Genomic DNA, 18116 nt, shown 5'->3' on the forward strand with positions numbered 1-18116 from the left:
CCCCAATCCCTCCCAGCATCAGAGTCTTTTCCAATGAGTCAACTCTTTGCATGAGGTGGCCAAAGTACTGGAGGTTTCAGCTTCAGCATCATTCCCTCCAAGAAATCCCAGGGCTGATCTCCTTCAGAATGGACTGGTTGGATCTTCTTGCAGTCCAAGAGACTCTCAAGAGTCTTCTCCAACACCACAGTTCAAGAGCATCAATTCCTCGGCACTCAGCTTTCTTCACAGTCCAACTCTCACATCCATACATGACCACTGGAAAAACCATAGCCTTGACTAGACGGACCTTTGTTGGCAAAGTAACCACCTACATTGGTAGGTGGATTCTTTACTACTGAGCCACCAGGGAAGCCCAAGAATCAATTTTCTTTTAGAAAGGTTGACTTTACACTTTTGAAAAGGGCTCTGGCCTAATATTACTTTTGATAGACTCCCCCACCCCTGTCTTTTGTCCTTAAGAAAAATAAAAAATAATACAACAAAAACAAAACAAAAAAATAAGAAAAAATAGCAAATACAAAAAAACAAAACAAAAAACAAAAGCCCTTTGTTTTGGGAGGAACATGATCAACCCATTCAGAAAGTTTATAATCTTTAGCAATATAGAATGGATAATTATAAATTGATCACTCTTTTACAGTTAAGAAACTCAAAGGTAAGAAAAATAACATTAGCAACCCTTGGGTTACTTTATAAGGCACTTTTCACATTTCATTTCACTTGACAGTCCCTCAGTTACTCTTTTACAGACATTTTTGAATACTCAGTATCTACAAGGATATATAAGACATGGGGCTTCCCCTCAAGGAACTCCTTTATCAACAACGTGGTAGAAGCTCTAACAGTGTAATGTACAAGGTAAATAAAGTACGAACTAAGTGTAATAAACATTATCCTCATTTTATAAAAAATAATAAAGAAATGATATGTGTAAGATTATATAATTGCTACTTCTCAAGTTGTGATTCAAACACAAGTCTTGTAATTCTGATAAGCCACACTACATTCTACCAAATATCAACCTTCTATTCAATAAACATTTACTGACACTATGAATGTCTCTTCAGTACTGCAGTTGTTGAAATGCTACTGTAGATCTATTCTGAATGGCTAACAGAAATAATCAAAGAAGTAATTATTTCTATCCTTTACCTTCCTCAGCAAATGAACATTGCTTTTAAAGTTGTGTTATAAAATAAATTTCTTGTACATACCTTTTGCCGTAAGCTTTTAACAGATTCCTTAATATATGGCAAATCTTTAGATGGCACATACTTTTCAAGCATTTTATCAAAGTTAGGATGACACATCATGAGGAAAAGCATCTTTCGACCATAATACCTATGGATATTTAATATGTGAAATAATTCTATAAATCTTAACTAGCTTAAGTTTCTGTCCTTAGATTTAATTTTTTTCCCCCAGTAGAAAAAAAAAAACCTATCAACATCAAGATTATCATCCCTATATTGAATAAGCCACTGAAATACAGTTGCACTAACCGGATTAGAGAGTACAGCATTCTCTTGCCACCCACCTTTTAAAAAAACATAGCTTCAAATCTTTTAGCTATATGTAAAGGAGAGTCAAAGCTATGACTTTTTCAGGCACCCAAGGGTCCATATAAAGACTGGCATTTGGCAGAACTGTGATGAATTAAAAGAAGTGTTTGTCTTTGTTCTGACTTCCTTGTCTGGTGACCTTTTGCTGCTCATAGGCTGGCCAGATGTTCTGGCCTAAGTCAACCCAAGATTCTGTATTTCTGACTCTCTCTCTTTTCTTTTTCCTGCCAAAACTTACCTGGGCTTCAATTCTTCAAAAACCTATTCTTTGCTATCTAAAATACATCCAAAGTTAGCTGGTAAATCGTGGCTGATACATTAATGAAATGTCTAATGTTCTCCAAAACTAGGTTTTTTTTAAAATGCTACATTAGTTTTAACATAATTCTTTTGGGATAATACCCTAAGCCAGGATATCATTATTATGGTAAATGATGCGGTGGAAGTGCATACTGGAGATTATTTTTGGACAGGGGGGTCTTATATTACCTCATAAAACTGTATGCTTCTTCTTCCTGGAGACTTGACCCTAAAATAATTAAAATTATACCTTTACCTACAACTTTGAATGTATGACACTAGAAGAACCAGAGAAGGCAAAACTTTTGTGGGAGAGATGTATAAGATGATCTCAGAATCATTTATATCAACTAGATTTGTTCAAATGTAATGAAATTACAGAAAGGGGGGTAGTATCAGAGAATAAAAATTAGTTTTCTTGCCCCACAACCAGAATAAGGTAAACACCTAGATAAATAGCTCCTAATTAGTTATAGTTTCAAAGCTGACTCTAACTTTTATCCCAGAATGGTAAGGACTGTAGGTCTACCATAGACTGTAATGATATGCGAATGGCTAAAACAAACAAATGAGCAAGCAAAAGACAAAAAAATGTAAGGAACACTATAACTGGAAAGTTGTCATTATTCTGTATTTTAAAACTTTAAATAAGAATCTAAGAAATGACAAAATGGATTAGAAGAATTACTATGCCATTAAGGAAAAGTTAAAACGTACAAAAAACAACTATTGTAAACTTTATTTTGTTTCTAACTGGTCTATTATGATCCAACCCTCCTAAATTGTTTTGAGCTTTACTGTGCTATTTTTCACTTTCATGCATTGGAGAAGGAAATGGCAACCCACTCCAGTATTCTTGCCTGGAGAATCCCAGGGATGGGAGAGCCTGGTGGGCTGCCGTCTATGGGGTCGCACAGAGTCAGACATGACTGAAGCGACTTAGCAGCAGCAGCTGCAGCAGCAGTGGTATGCACAACTTCTAAAATGGTTACCCCAAAGATATCCGGCTCTAATTCCTACAATTTGTGAATATACGAGATGTAACTTCCAGGATTATGTTAGATTTAATGGTACAGCTGATTTTAAGATAGGGAGATGATCTGGGTGGACTTAAGTGAATCACATGAGCCTTTAAATGCACAGAGCTTTCTGTAGCTGGTAGAAGAAAAAGAAGTCAAACAAATTCCAAGCATGAGAGGGATTCGCCTTGTTGGTGCTGGCTTGAAGATGGAGGTGGGCTGCATGAGAAGGAATTCAAGTGGACGTAAAGGAGCTGAGAAAAGATCCCGGCTGAGGGCCAGCAAGGAAATGGTAACCTCTGTCCAATAATCACAAGAAACTGCATTCAGTCAACAAGCTGAGTTTGCAAGCAGGTTCTTCTACAGTGCAAGAGCCCTGCGCTGTTACCACCCTGATATCAGCCTTATGAAACCCTAAGCAGAGAACCCAACTGAGCATGCCAGACTTCTAACCTAAAAATGGTAAGCTAGAAGAGCCTGTGTCGCCTTAAATCACTATGTTTGTGGTTATTTGTTATGCAGGAATATTAAATGAATATATTTAGTTTCTATAAATTTTTTTTGGCATAATGACTTCCACAAGCTTAACTGTAGATACTTAAAGTAATGAACATCTCTGTCTTAAAATGTTAGAAGTTTGATGTCCTTCTTTACCTTTTAGTCTCCACAAAGTCAAGGTCCTACCTTCTCCCTTTAATCTGAGTTCACATATAACTGCCATAATTTTTAGATTCTGTATGGGACATTATAAACATCTAGTCAAACCTTACTAATTTTATAGATGATGAAACAGAGGCTAACAGAGGTTAAGTAACTTGCTAAGGGCTGACAGTGGCTCGAGCTAGGAATTAAACCTAAGCTTCTGATTACATCCAAACTTCTCTCAGCATTACAGCTATAGTACCATCCATTTCTTAATTACTCTGTTATCCTTCCCTGACCATTCTTAACCTTCATAAAATTGTTCTTTGAGTACAAGACAGCACTCAAGAATTCATGGAATTTTCTAAGTGCACATTTCTCATGCTATTCAGTTTGCTTCCTGTATTCTTCCTTGATTCGACCTGACTGCTTGGAAATACATCATTTTCCCCTAAATGCATTTACCTTATATTTACCCACAGTGAGTTTCTTCTGCCACTTTTCTGCCCACTTACATAGTCTTCTACGGTTTTCATGCAGATCATCCCTGGGACATGGCATCTTACTTAACCCAGAAGTATGCAGTGTCATCTGTAAATTTGGAGAATTCACTGTGCACTCCCTCAAGATCATTTACAAATCAGTCAAAAAAGATCATCTCCCAGAACCAATCTGTGGGGGTCCCATGTTTCCATTTAGAAAAATGTTCATTCTTCTCCATCCTTTGTTTCTACATTTAAGCCCTTATAGTAAATAAGAGACTCAACAATATTTTTAGCAGCTACTCACCTGGTTTCTGGTGAGCTGTCCTGAGCAAATTTAGCAGCAGCGGGTAATATACGGTCAGCCATATCCTTTGTTCCAGATAAAACACGCTCTGGTTCCATAAATTCTACCACATCTGATAAATGCTGGGCCGCACATCTTCTTACTGCAATGTGTAAGTGGCTAGAGGAAACATGGTCAATTACAGTAGAGCTGATAAACTATTTTCCAAAGATATACCTTAAAAGTTAAATGATTACTCCTAAGCCTCAGCCATCCTTGTTGTAGGCCAAAATGACAAATTATTTACATTAGCTATCTCTTCCAAGAAGTTAAAAATAAAAGTTATAATCACTGACATTTATTTAGCTCCAGATCTATGAAGGTTAGTAACCCTATTAAAATAACAATATTATTGTCTTCTGTATGCTTAGTACCTAATCTGACTTTTACCACAAGGGAATTATTTAATACATGTTTTCTGACTGAAATAACATTGAAATTTGCTTTTTTCCCCTATACCCCAGATTACAAACAACTGCATTTTTAGTTTAAGGACATATCCAGATTATTTTGAACATTACCTTTGTCCTCCATTGATAAGAGAAACAACTGCACGTCCAGGAGTTACATTAGTGATCATAGCTCTTAACGCCTTGTCAACATCTTCTCTTATAAATGTATTTGATTCTCCTGACTTCTGTAACAAAACTTTTACAGTATTATCTAGTTCTTGATCCATGCTCTTTTTCAGGTGAGTGAAAAGATCACTTAAACAGACCACAGCAGCACGAGAAACTCCAGAGCGTAAATTTTTTACCTAAAAGAAAATTTCCAAAATGTACATTTTGCTGAAATTCTGAAAGAAAATCAGTAATAATGACCTTGAAGCCAAATTTATTATCAAAGCAACATGCTTTCATATGTATAATATTATGTCTTTAAAAAAATCAACATTTTATAAATTTTTTTAAGTGTTGCAAAGTAAGGCATGAGTTATTTACATACAAGCTACTGATTTCATTTAGTACAGTTTTTCAAGGTCAGGTAAATATGGTATGTTTATATTTTGTTATCCAAACACTCCTTAACTCAGCTGAAAAATAAGTTTACCTCTTGAACTACTGCAAAATTTGTTTCATGCAACTTTGTGTTCAGTATTTCAGAATGAAAAGCAGCTAAACATCTAATAAAGTTCAGTCCCTCAATTTTCTTCTCCCTAAGGGAAAGAGAAACAAACAACAAAATCATGTATTAAATGGGGCTCCACTGGAACAGGATCTCAGATTTCTTCTTCTTTTGTGAGTATGGATTATTGCCAATGAGGAGACCCTCTCTATCTTCCCTTATCATGCAGGAAGCTCAAATAAAAGATATGGAAAGTTTTATTTACTCCCATTGTTCTACTCCTGATTCAAAACACCATTCAAAACCACTACTGACAGTCAAATTAAGCATATGCTTTGTAAATAAAAAGGAACATTTCTCCACTGGTAAGCATGTCATATTCTTTTTAGAGAATAGAAAGGAAAGGAATGGCAGATGTGAGGGAAGCAATAAAACAAAAATGGAAGGAGATTAAATAACTAGCCATAATTTTGTTGGTGATCCAAGAGGAAAACCATTGATAAGATGGTTATGTAACTCGTATTTCTTTCTCGTTATCTTACCTAATGAGACAGATGAAGGGTAGGTGAATACTAACAAGAGAGTAGATTTAAGGGGGATAGAGACATTACATTTCAAACTTGATGGTTTCCATTTTAATCATTTGAAAAATGTAAGCTGAGTTTCCTTAGTTGGTAATATTGATAGTGGTTACTTTTTTAAGCATTTAAATCCCCTGAATAAATTAGGGGGGAACAGGGAGAAAAGACCCAAGATTTCAAGGTGGCAAGAGTAAATCTATTTAGCAGATGTCTGGTTCAAGATTTTCATTTTTTGGATAAGCATAAAGCTGTTACAGTTACCATTCAGATGTGTAAACAACAAGATTCTAAACATGAATAATAGAAAGTGCAGTCAAGAGAGGAAGGCAGAAAAATTAAGAAAGAGTGGCTGAAATTTTTCCAAATTTGATCAAAGCTATAAATTCTCAGATCCAAGAACAAATCCTAAATAGGATAACCACAAAAAAACACGAAATGGAACATCATTATCAAATTACTAAAAAGACTGTTAAAGCGAATTTTCTTAAAAACAGCCATATAAAAAAAGGGCAAATTACATACAGCAGAACAAAGATAACAACGATAAAAGACTTCAGGTCAGAAATATACAAGCCAGAAAACATTGAATAAAATTTAAGTGCTAAAGAGAAACCAACATCAACCAAAAAAATCAACTTAATTTACGAAGGAATATACAAAGCTTAAACTATACTTAGAGATTTTAAAAGCCCAGTAACTGATAGAAAAAGTAAATTAGAAACCAGTAAGCATACAGAAAATTTAACAGTTTCAACCACTACCAACCAACTTGATCTTCTGAACATTGATAGAACACTACAACCAACACCAGAATGCAGACCATTTTTTCAAGTTCATGTGAAACATTTATCTGCATAGTTCTGGTATCAGGGTAATGCTGATGGCAAAGAATGAGACAGGAAGCACACCAGCTTCTTCGATGTTCTAGAAGTTTGTGTAAAATTGATTTCTTCCTTAAATGTTTGATATAATTCCTTAGTGAAATAATCCAAGCATGAAGTTTTCTTTGTGGGAAAGAAATTCAAATTCAATTTCCTCAAGAGATACTGGGTAATACAGATTATCTGTATCTTTTTGAGTGAGTTTTGGTAGACTGTGTCTTTCCAAAAATCTGTCCATTTCACTAAGCTGTCAAATTTATGGGCCTAAAGCTATTTATCATATTCCTTTATTATTTATTTTTTCCTTCATTGTTTATTTAATAGCTGTATGATCAGTAGTGATATTCCTTCTCTCATTCCTGATGTAGTAATTTGTTTCTTTTTTTCTTCATCAGTCTGACTAAAGGTTTACCAATTATATTTATCTTCCCCAAGAGACTCCTTTTATTTTCAATTGTATTCCCAATTGTTTGTTTTCTATTTCATTGCTTTCCATTACATTCTTTATTATTTTCTTTCTTTGCTTATTTTGGGCTTCATTTGCATTTCAGTTTCAGGTGAAACCTGAGGTCACTGATATAAAACTTTTCATCTTTTATAATATAGGTATTACAGGGCTATAAATTCTCCTCTAATTTAGCTGTATCCCACAAATTTTGTTTAATTTTTAATTTCCTTAAATTCAAAATGCTTTCTAATTTTCCATTCTTAGAGCCATGGGTGATTAGTAAGGATGATACTTAGTTTCCAAATACTTAGAGATTTTTCAGGTATGTGTTTCTAACTTCTAATTTAATTCCACTGTGGTCAGAGAACAAACCTTGCTGAAACCTTTTAAATTACTTGTTTTATGTTTTAGAACACAGTCTTTCTCAGTAAAGACCCTTTCAGACTTGAACAGAATGAATTCTGTTGTTTTAGCTGAAGTGTTCTATAAATGTCAATCAGGTCAAGTTGAAATTCTATATCCTTATTGATTTTCTTTCTTCTAGTTCTATCAATTAATGAGAAAGGATTGTTTGAGTTCCAACTATAATTGTGGATTTGTTTATTTTTCTGCAGTTCTACCAGTAGTTGCTTAATATAATCTGAAGCTCCAGTATATGATTAATAAATGTTCAGGATGGCCATGTCTTCTTGCTGAATTAACTCCCTTATCAATATAAAATGGCCCTCTTTATTCGTGATGTGATAGAATTCTAAATGATTCTAATGATAAATGTCTAATGACAGTCTAAATGATAAGACAGACGTCTAAAGCTTGCTTCCTGCCCCCAGTATACATGACCTGAATAATACCCTCCCCTTAAGGGTGAATATGATGGACTATTACTTCCCTCAATCATGTTACATTATACGGCAAAAGGGATTTTGCAAGTCTCCCTACAGTTCACCAATCCTCAGTTCATGTCTTTCCTCTAGCTTCTCTAACATAATGGATTAGAATTATAACTATAGTTAAAATAATGTCTTTGTCTAGTAATTCCATAATCTATAGCAACAGTTAGAACTGGAGGTGGAACAACAGACTGTTTTCAGATTGGGAAAGGAGTATATCAAGGCTGTTTGTTATCACTGTGCTTATTTAACTAAATGCAGAGTACATCATGTGAAATGGTGGGCTGGATAAAGCACAAGCTGGAATCAAGATTGCAAGGAGAAATATCAATAACCTCAGATATGCAGATGATAACACACTTATGGCAAAAAGCGAAGAAGAACTAAGAGCCTCTTGATGAAAGTGAAAGAAGAGAGTGAAAAAGCTGGCTTAAAACTCAAACATTCAGGAAACTAAGATCATGGCATCCAGTTTCATCACTTCATACCAAATAGATGGGGAAACAATGGAAACAGTGACAGACTTTATTTTTGGGGGCTACAAAATCACTGCAGATGGTGATTGCAGCCATGAAATTAAAGGACACTTGCTCCTTGGAAGAAAAGTTATGACCAACCTAGGCAGCTTATTAAAAAGCAGAGACATGACTGTACCAACAAAGGTCCATCTAGTCAAAGGTATGGTTTTTCCAATAGTCTTGTATCGATGTGAGAGTTGAGTGCCAAAGAATTGATGCATTTGAACTGTGGTGTTGGAGAAGACTCTTGAGAGGCCCTTGGACAGCAAGGAGATCAAACCAGTCCTTCCTAAAGGAAATCAGCCCTGAATATTCATTGGAAGAACTGATGCTGAAACTCCAATACTCTGGCCATCAGAAAACCGACTCATTGGAAAAGATCCTGATGCTGGGAAAGATTGAAGGTGGGAGAAGGGGACGACAGAGGATGAGATGGTTGGATGCCATCACCAATGTGATGGACATGAGTTTGAGTAAGCTCCGCGAGTTGGTGATGGACAGGGAAGCCTGGTGTGCTGCAGTCTACGGGGTCGCCAAGAGTCAGACACGACTGAGCGACTGAACTGACCTGATACCATTTTTGGATTAGTTTCCATTGTTTGCTTTGTTCCCCCTCTCATGCGTTGTGTTTTCCTGCCTCTTTGCATGCCTGGTAATTTGTTACCAGATGCCAGGCACTGTGAATTTTTATCTTAGATATTTTTATATTCCTATGAATATCCTTAGCTTTGTTATGAGATATAGTTATTTGGAAAGTCTGATCCTCTCAGGTCTTGCTTTTATGTTCTGTTTGGTGGAACAAAGTCAGTCTTTAGCCTAGGGTTTATTCATTACATAGATGAAGCAAAACTCTTTGGACTATTGTACAATGCCATGTAACTTGTAAGGTTTTCCACTCTGCCGGTGGGGAGAGAAAAGTATTCTTGGCCTTGTATATGCTCCAGGGATTGTTCTTTGTAACTCCTATGAGTGTTTCTTGTTCTGGCTTCACACGCATGCCTTGACCAATACTCAGCTAAACATTTGAGAGTAATTCTCTGAAGGATCCTAGAGTTCTTTAAGAAGCTGTATCCTCCTCTGGCATTCTGGCTGCAAGCTCTAGCTATCTTGGCTTCCCCAAACTCCCAGTTTTATCTCCACTTCTGCTGATATGTACATGGTTTTCCCCTCTCTAAGCTGTGATTTGAAAACTCTGCAGGAAGTTAGCGAGGGCAGGTATAGGGATTACCTTGTTTGTTTCTCAAGGATCACTGTCTTTCACTGCCTGGTGAACAATATTCTCAAAACCACTGCTTCATGTATTTTGTATGATTTCTTTAGTTCTTTCTAATGTGAAGGCAAATCTAATACCTGTTAATCCATCTTGGCAAGAAGTGGAAGTTTAATAGTTATACTTTAGACATATTAAATTTAAAATGCCTACTGTAATCCAAGTGGAAGTATCAAGTAGAAGCTTAGAGCTTATAAGCTTAGAGGTCAAGAAGATACCAGGAATTCAGATATGCATTTATGAGAAATCAGAGTATGGATGGAATTTAAAGCTATGAAGCTGAATGAGATCATTTAAGAAAGGGACTGGCAAACTATGATTCACTGACCAAATCTGGCCCCATCAGAGTTTTCTTCTAAAAGTCAAATTTTTATAAGTAAAGTTCATTTAAGCATAGCCATCCCCATTTGTTTTCATAATGTCCAAGGCTGATTTTTCATTATAACAGCAAAGCTGAGTAGCTGCAACAGAGACATGTGGCCTGCAAAGTCTAAAATATTTTACTGTCTGGTTCTTTAAAGGAAAAGATCGCCAGCCTGGATCCTTGAAATGAATGTAAATAGAGAATGTCCGTGGATTAAATTCTGGAGCACTCCTCAATACTGAAATCAAACAGAACACCAATAAGCACTAAGCACTGAAGCAGGAAAAATAAGCTTGCACACAGCAACAAAGACCCAATGCAGTCAAAAGAAAAATTAATTTAAAAAAAAAAGGGAGTGTCAACTGTATTTCAAATGATGCTGAGAGGCTAAGTACGATGACAGTAAGTGACCAGTGTAGATTTAGCAAATGGCTATTTTGCAGTTTTAGTGAAGTAAAGTGATGGTCGTGGAGGGGAGGGTTGAAAGTCAATTAAAGAAGGCTGAGAAGAAAACAAGAGGTGAAAAAGTAGACAAATGAATTGCCATTTTTAAGGTCTTTTGCTAACAAGTGAGGAGAAAAGAAATGTGAAAATGTGAAGATGGTGTGCAGTTTAGGAAGGATTTTTATGCTGATGAATATGATCGAGGACAAAAAGCAAAACTGAAGATGAGGTACACACTGAGGATGAAGACAGACTGAAGGAATAGAGGAGGAAATGGGACAGAGCAGCCAATACATGCTCCAGCTGAAGCAAGCGGAATGCCACTGTCTTTCTGTTTGCCTTGATTTACTGGCTGGGCTGGCTGGGTAGCTATGCAGCCATGGTAGAAACAGAGTAAGTATTTTCAAGACTTTTGTAGAATGTATTTCACAGAGAAACACTTGGAGAAATGATGAGATTTGAACTTAATACCAAAAGGTTAATAAAGCTAAACTATATCCTTATAATACATGTCATAACTGTTAATATAGCACTCTATGAGGCCCAGAGTTCAGCTATTAATTATAAGCTGGGAAAAACCGAGACTGCCTAAGAACATTAAGTAATCCTTTCTATGACTATTATAATAGGAAATGTTTTAATTTATAAAAAATAATTTCAGAAAACTTTTGGAAAAGGGATGGTTAACTCACCAATCCTCATCAGCTAAAAGCCTCAGAGCTTCTGTCAGTGCTACTTCGGGTTTGGAAAATGGCCGTAGTTCTGATGAATCCATTATTTCTGGACTATGAGTGACAGAAGGCATCCTTTCTTTATACTGTGGAATGGCTCCAGGAGATGCTTCATCTAAAACAAAGAAACATACTAAATAAAGCGTAAACTAACTCTGATACAAAGGGGTACAAACTTAATATTCTGACCATGAAGTCTATAAATATTTCTTAAAGAAACTTATATTAGTTTGTTGTTGTTGTTATTTAGTCGCTAAGTTGTGTCTGACTCTTTTGAGATCTCATGGACTATAACCCGCCAGGCTCCTCTGTTCCATGGGGTTTTCCAGGCAAGAACACTGGAGTGGGTTGACATTTCCTTCTCCAGGGAATCTTCCTGACCCAGGGATGGAACCCTGCATTGCAGGTGGATTCTTTACTGCTGAGCCAGGGAGGAAGCTTCAACTATTAGTTCAGTCTCCAACAGAACTATAATACCTGATATCAAAGTTATTTAAAAACTTATATTTTTATATATAAAACTATTAAATTATATTACTATAAATGTTTAAGTGGTTTTGCAGTCATGAATCATATAACAAAGTTTGGCTTTAAGAGCTAGCAATAACAGCTGGTAAGAAGAATATGATCCCATTTTGTAAAAAAAAAAATGTGGATGCATACCTAATTTACCATACAATTGAAAACAGAAATAAAACTTTGTAACAACTGTGTATAAATTACCAGTTTTGCTATTGGTATGATTTTTCCTGTGGTCATGTATGGATGTGAGAGTTGGACTGTGAAGAAGGCTGAGCACCGAAGAATTGATGCTTTTGAACTGTGGTGTTGGAGAAGACTCTTGAGAGTCCCTTGGACTGCAAGGAGATCCAACCAGTCCATTCTGAAGGAGATCAGCCCTGGGATTTCTTTGGCAGGAATGATGCTGAAGCTGAAACTCTAGAACTTTGGCCACCTCATGCGAAGAGTTGACTCATGGAAAAGACTCTGATGCTGGGAGGGATTGGGGACAGGAGGAGAAGGGGACGACCGAAGATGAGATGGCTGGATGGCAACACAGACTCGATGGACGTGAGTCTGAGTGAACTCCGGGAGTTGGTGATGGACAGGGAGGCCTGGCATGCTGCGATTCATGGGGTCGCAAAGAGTCGGACATGACTGAGTGACTGAACTGAACTGATAGCACTTACGGTATACTAGAAATCCTAAGATAATATGTAGTAGCATGATCAATGTTTCTTCCACAATCAAACATTTACTATCTATTTTCCAGATATATGGCATTGTGCTAGATATTGGGGAAATAAGTGCCCAGGGTAATACCTACCACAAAGCTGCTATACACTGTAAGACACATGTAGTGAAGATGTTAGAAAGAAAAAAAAATCAAAAAGATAAAATAGAATGTGTAATGGCTTTTGTAAATGGGTAAAGATTAGTTATTTTTTCATGTTAAGAGTTTTTTTTTGGCTACACTACATGGCATATGGGATCTCAGTTCTCCAACCAGGGACTGAACCTGTATACCCAGCATTGAAAGCACTGATTCTTAACCACTGGACTACCAGGAAGGTCCCTAAAGAGATATTTAAATACTTCATATTAGATGTTGTGACAAATGCTTTACAAACTTTACATTTAATTCTCTCAACAAAGGTGTGATATATATTCTCATTATCTACAATTTGCAGCCGAAAATAGAACTGAGTTTTACAGAGGCTAAGAAATGTATTTAAGGTCTCATGCTAATGAGTGGCAAAGGCAGGATTTTCATCTAGGCCGACTATCGCTTTTGATTTTATATAAACAGGTCTAAGAAAGAATTTGTACTTTCCAAATTTTATCACATACCAGATAAGAAGATGCATGCAAAAAGATGAATATATTATTTTGGATTACTGTAGTGATAAATTAGTACCAATTTTTGTTTGAGTAAATCATATCTGAAGAAAATTACATGACAATGAATACAATAAATAGACCTCAATAATTTTTTTGATGGTTCAGATGTACCCTCATTAGATTTCATAAATAAGATTGATACGTATTAAAAAAAAAACACTTTGGAATTTTATAACCCAGAAAGAACAGCAAATTCAAAACAGCACCACTAACTATCATTTATTGAACTCCTGCCTGCATTGTGCTAAATGCTTCATTTACATCATCTCATTTAATTCATTCGACAACCTTATGTGATGGGTACTATTATTCCTGTATTACAGGTGAAAAAACTGTTGCTAAAGTTTTAAGGATTCCTCTTATATCTATTTTACTTTCATTCTCAAGGGAGAATAATTCATTAGGAAGGGATGCGTATATAACACCAAATTATTAACCTCGGCATTATATGACAATTTCTATTGTTTTTACCTGGAAAAAAAGAGACACAAAACAAAACAAATATTACTCTGGAAAAGGAGGTGTACAGAACATCAATCTAAAGCAGTGTTGCCCAGGCTAGGGGCTTTGTTTTGTTTCTTAAAAACTTCTTCTCTTGCAGACTGATACTTTTACAAAATACAATAAAAGTGTTACGACAACAGTTTCTAAAAGGTTATTCTCACTTTCTGTATTTATCTTGTAAGCATACTCTTCTGTTCAAATAATATAACGGTAACTTCAGGGAAGCACTCTCCTTATACTTCTTAGAAATAAAACCTGTAAAGCCTACATTATAGGTGAAAAATCACAAAATTAGTTGATGTCTCTAGAATGAATATGTAACAATTTGTGATTTGTCACTATTTATATTATTTGCTATATTTGTACTTCCATTCCTACTTTGAACTACTGGCTTAGGTAAGAAGTTTTGTGGGTTTTTCTCCCCCTAGATTTTATGACAGTAATAGTGAAATTATTTGAGAATGCTGAAAATTCAAATTTCAAATAGTTTTAAATTCAAATTTCAAATAGTTATATATATTATATATAACTATCATATATAGTCAACTATATATGTTACTGAGTCATTCAAATTTCAGTATGATAGTTCAGCATATTCCACTATTAGTCATATATCACCCTCAGTTAAACCATAGTACAGTAGTTTTAGAGTATTATGAGTTAAATAAAATCACACCAAATGTTAAATTCCACTTACTTTGAGGTGCCATTTTTTCATTTCCTGTATGTTTTATTCGTTCCCAGGGACTCTGTTCCTTCTTTTCAGAATCCTTAATGTCAAAAAGTTCTTTTTCCTCTTTTCTCTTTTGTCTCATCTTGTCATAAGTAGATTTTGAAATAGAAACTTTAATCTGCATGAAAAAGTTGAAATAGCTCTAATCATTTAGAAAGTATGACACTTAAAATAACCATCTTCATCTTAGGCAACTGTATGCTATACAAAATAAATTATACATTTCTTAGTCCTTATTTCAGTAATTCTAAAATTGAATAGAATTACATAGTACCAACTGCGAACTAAATTTGTGCCTAAAGATACTAGTTTGTTACTCCTTGAGGATATCCTAGAAAATTGTCGAATATATACATACACACATATATATGTATATAAAGTACAGGTAGAATATAAAGTACATTAGATACTTTACACCAGAATAACAATATATTTGGTGGAAAAGGAGAATAATCTATCATTTACATGATTAAGGTTCAGGAATTTCAATTACATTGAGATTTAAAAAATTATAATCAAAGCACTTTTATCACCCCAAATCTGATACACACAAAACAATGACGTATCATAAGCTTGAATTTATCCTAATAATTAGGAAATAACCTTACATCTTTTTCATTCTCAGAATCAACATATGATGGAATACTCTGCTGAACTGCTCTTCCATAAATCCCTGATGGTGGTTCAGTATTTTTAACTGCAAACGAAACCCCATTTTCCACAGAAGTTATCACTGATTGACTGCAGGTTGCTGGTGCTGGAATTGGATTTCCAAATACCCCTGAAAGCAACCAACCATCAAACTGTCATTAAATATTTATGTGACGTTATACAGGACAACAAAGTTTTAAGACAAGGTTTTAAAAGAAGTAAACGATATAATTAATAAGAAAAACATGTTAAATAATCACAAAATATAAAAACACCTTATCAAAATAACATAATAACAAGACATTTCATGATGATGTCAAATGAGAACTGCATATTTGAATATTGTAAGTTCTGAGTTCACATGAATGAAAGGTTACGCGAGCTGAGTGTTTAAGATGGTTTCAAAGAGCAAGGATTTGAGCTGGGACTGGAAGACATAAAAGAATTTGAGTAGACACGTGAGGAAGGCAGGGAGAACATCCTATGAGATAAAGATGTTTGTAAGCAGAGCTGAACAAGTAGAAAGCATGTTTGTGGAGTGATGTTTGATTGGGCACAAGGCAAATAGAGAAAATAAGCTTATAAGGAGAGACTGAAGTCAATCTGAGGAGGATCTAAAATTAACTTAATGATATCAACAAAGAAGTCGGGAAAGCTTTCTAAGTATTTCATTCTATTTACCAAAAATAAGATGTACACCCTCAACATATATCATCATATTCTAGTTTTGCAATTAAAAAAGAATCTAGTTGGGTTGTGTTAATGGACTAGATGGAGAAATCTTTTTACAATGTATATAGGTATTTAATCATCACATTGTACACTTTAAATGTCTTATAATTTTATTCGTCAATTATACCTCAATTGATAACTTTAAAGGATATTTGCAAACAAGTTGTTCAAAGGTTTCTCAGCCTACCTGAAATATATAACAGATACTAATTAACATTTGTCTAGTCTTTGCATGAGATGTTATAGAATTATATTAATTTATATTGATTACTAAGTCAATCAAAAAGGACTACAATTTGAATTTAAACCGCAATAAAATTATTTAAGCTATCCTAGAAGTATCTTAGAAACTGCCTAAACTGCACCGGTCACATAATACATCTCTCTGAAAATTACTGACACAAATTTACCATTGTTTCATTAGAGGTCAGAAATGTGGTGCTAAGTATTCACTTTTAATTCTTTCAATTTAACAATATTTTCAAAAAGAAAGTTCTATTCAACACCTGAAGCACACTCTTCTCTATTCTTTATTGATATGCTTTGCTTATACGTGAAGAACACATACAATTAAAAGGCTAAATAATTTTAGAATACCTTTTCCAACAACTACTACTGAGTCTTCTGATAAGGTATTTGTAGACATGAAGTCAAAACTGGAAATTTGGTGGAAATTTGATGATGACCCTGTAGATGCTAAACAAACAAACAAACAAAAACATTAAAAAATACATACTTATCTAGTATTTTAGGATATCATAACATGGTTTTATGAAACTGAAAATCAATTTCATACATTTATAATACATACACATTAATTCAATAAATACTTAGAATACTTGGTTTGTTCAGTGTATATTCTTGTGTCCTCTGTCATAGATTAATTGACTGCAGGTTTGTGGGTTTATTTTTGAGCTCTGTGTTCTTTTCCACTGATCTATGTATCTGCTTTTGTGCAAATACCAAACTGTTTGATTACTGTAACTTTGCAATATTGTTTGAAGTCTAAAAGGAATACACCTCCAGCTTTTTTCTTTTTCCTCAGTATTGCTTTGGCAATTCTGGGTGTTTGTGGTTCCATATACATTTTATTATTATTTGTTCTAGTTCTGTGAAATTTGTCATGGTTATATTGATAGGGATCACATTAAATCTGTATAATTTGTTTTGGGCAGTATAACAATATTAAATCTTGAAATCAAAGAGCAAATGATATCTTTCCATTTCTTAAAATCATCTTCAATTTCCTTTATCAATGTTTTATAGTCTTTGGTGTATAGTTCTTTCACCCTGTGGTTAAGTTTAGTCCTAGGTATTTTATTTAATTTTTGGATGTGATTTTTTTTTTTACTTTCTGGTATTTGGTTTTAAGTATAAAGAAACGAAGCAGATTTCTGTATATTACTCTTGTATCCTGCTACTTTGCCGAATTCATTTATTAGTTATCATAGTTTTTGTGTGGAGTTTTTAGGGATCTCTATATAGAGTATCTGGAGAAGGCAATGGCAACCCACTCCAGTACTCTTGCCTGGAAAATCCCATGGATGGAGGAGCCTGGTAGGCTGCCATCTATGGGGTCGCACAGAGTTGGACACGACTGAAGCGACATAGCAGCAGCAGCAGCATATAGAGTATCATATCATCTACAAATAGTGACAGCTTTACATCCTCCCTTCTGATTTGGATATCTTTTTTTACTTTTTCTTGTCTGACTGCTGTGGCTAGAGTTTCCAAAGCTACACTGAATAGAAGTGGTGAGAGCAGGCATCCTTGCCTTGTTCCTGAATTTAGCAGGAAGGCATTCAGCATTTCACCATTGAGTATTATGTTGGCTGTGGGTTTGTCATAAATCGCTTTCGAGATTCATTCCCTCTGTACTTACAGGGCTTTCCTGGTGGCCCAGACGGTAAAAAAAGAAGTTTGTCTGTAATGCAGGAGACTTGAGTTCATTCCCTGGGTAGGGAAGATATTCTGCAGAAGGGAATGGCTACCCACTCTACTATTCTTGCCTGGAGAATCCCATGGACAGAGAAGCCTGGCAGGCTGCA

The 18116-nt window shown here is 35.1% G+C and overlaps 1 protein-coding gene across 1 annotated transcript in view; it reads right to left on the minus strand.

Moving 5' to 3' along the window:
* Positions 1–18116, minus strand: part of TOGARAM1 (TOG array regulator of axonemal microtubules 1) — a 68252-nt gene that overhangs the window by 1381 nt on the left and 48755 nt on the right. Inside the window, exons 9-17 of the mRNA XM_040257616.1 lie at positions 16666–16764; positions 15294–15466; positions 14650–14803; positions 11508–11661; positions 5405–5510; positions 4876–5111; positions 4316–4474; positions 1174–1344; positions 443–456 (exon numbers count right to left, since the gene is read on the minus strand). Of these exons, the coding sequence (XP_040113550.1) occupies positions 443–456; positions 1174–1344; positions 4316–4474; positions 4876–5111; positions 5405–5510; positions 11508–11661; positions 14650–14803; positions 15294–15466; positions 16666–16764 (1266 nt within the window). The remainder of the gene's footprint in view (positions 1–442; positions 457–1173; positions 1345–4315; positions 4475–4875; positions 5112–5404; positions 5511–11507; positions 11662–14649; positions 14804–15293; positions 15467–16665; positions 16765–18116) is intronic.

This window comes from Oryx dammah, unplaced genomic scaffold, assembly GCF_014754425.2.
Source record: "Oryx dammah isolate SB20612 unplaced genomic scaffold, SCBI_Odam_1.1 HiC_scaffold_16, whole genome shotgun sequence".
In the NCBI taxonomy this organism is placed as follows: Eukaryota; Metazoa; Chordata; class Mammalia; order Artiodactyla; family Bovidae; genus Oryx; species Oryx dammah.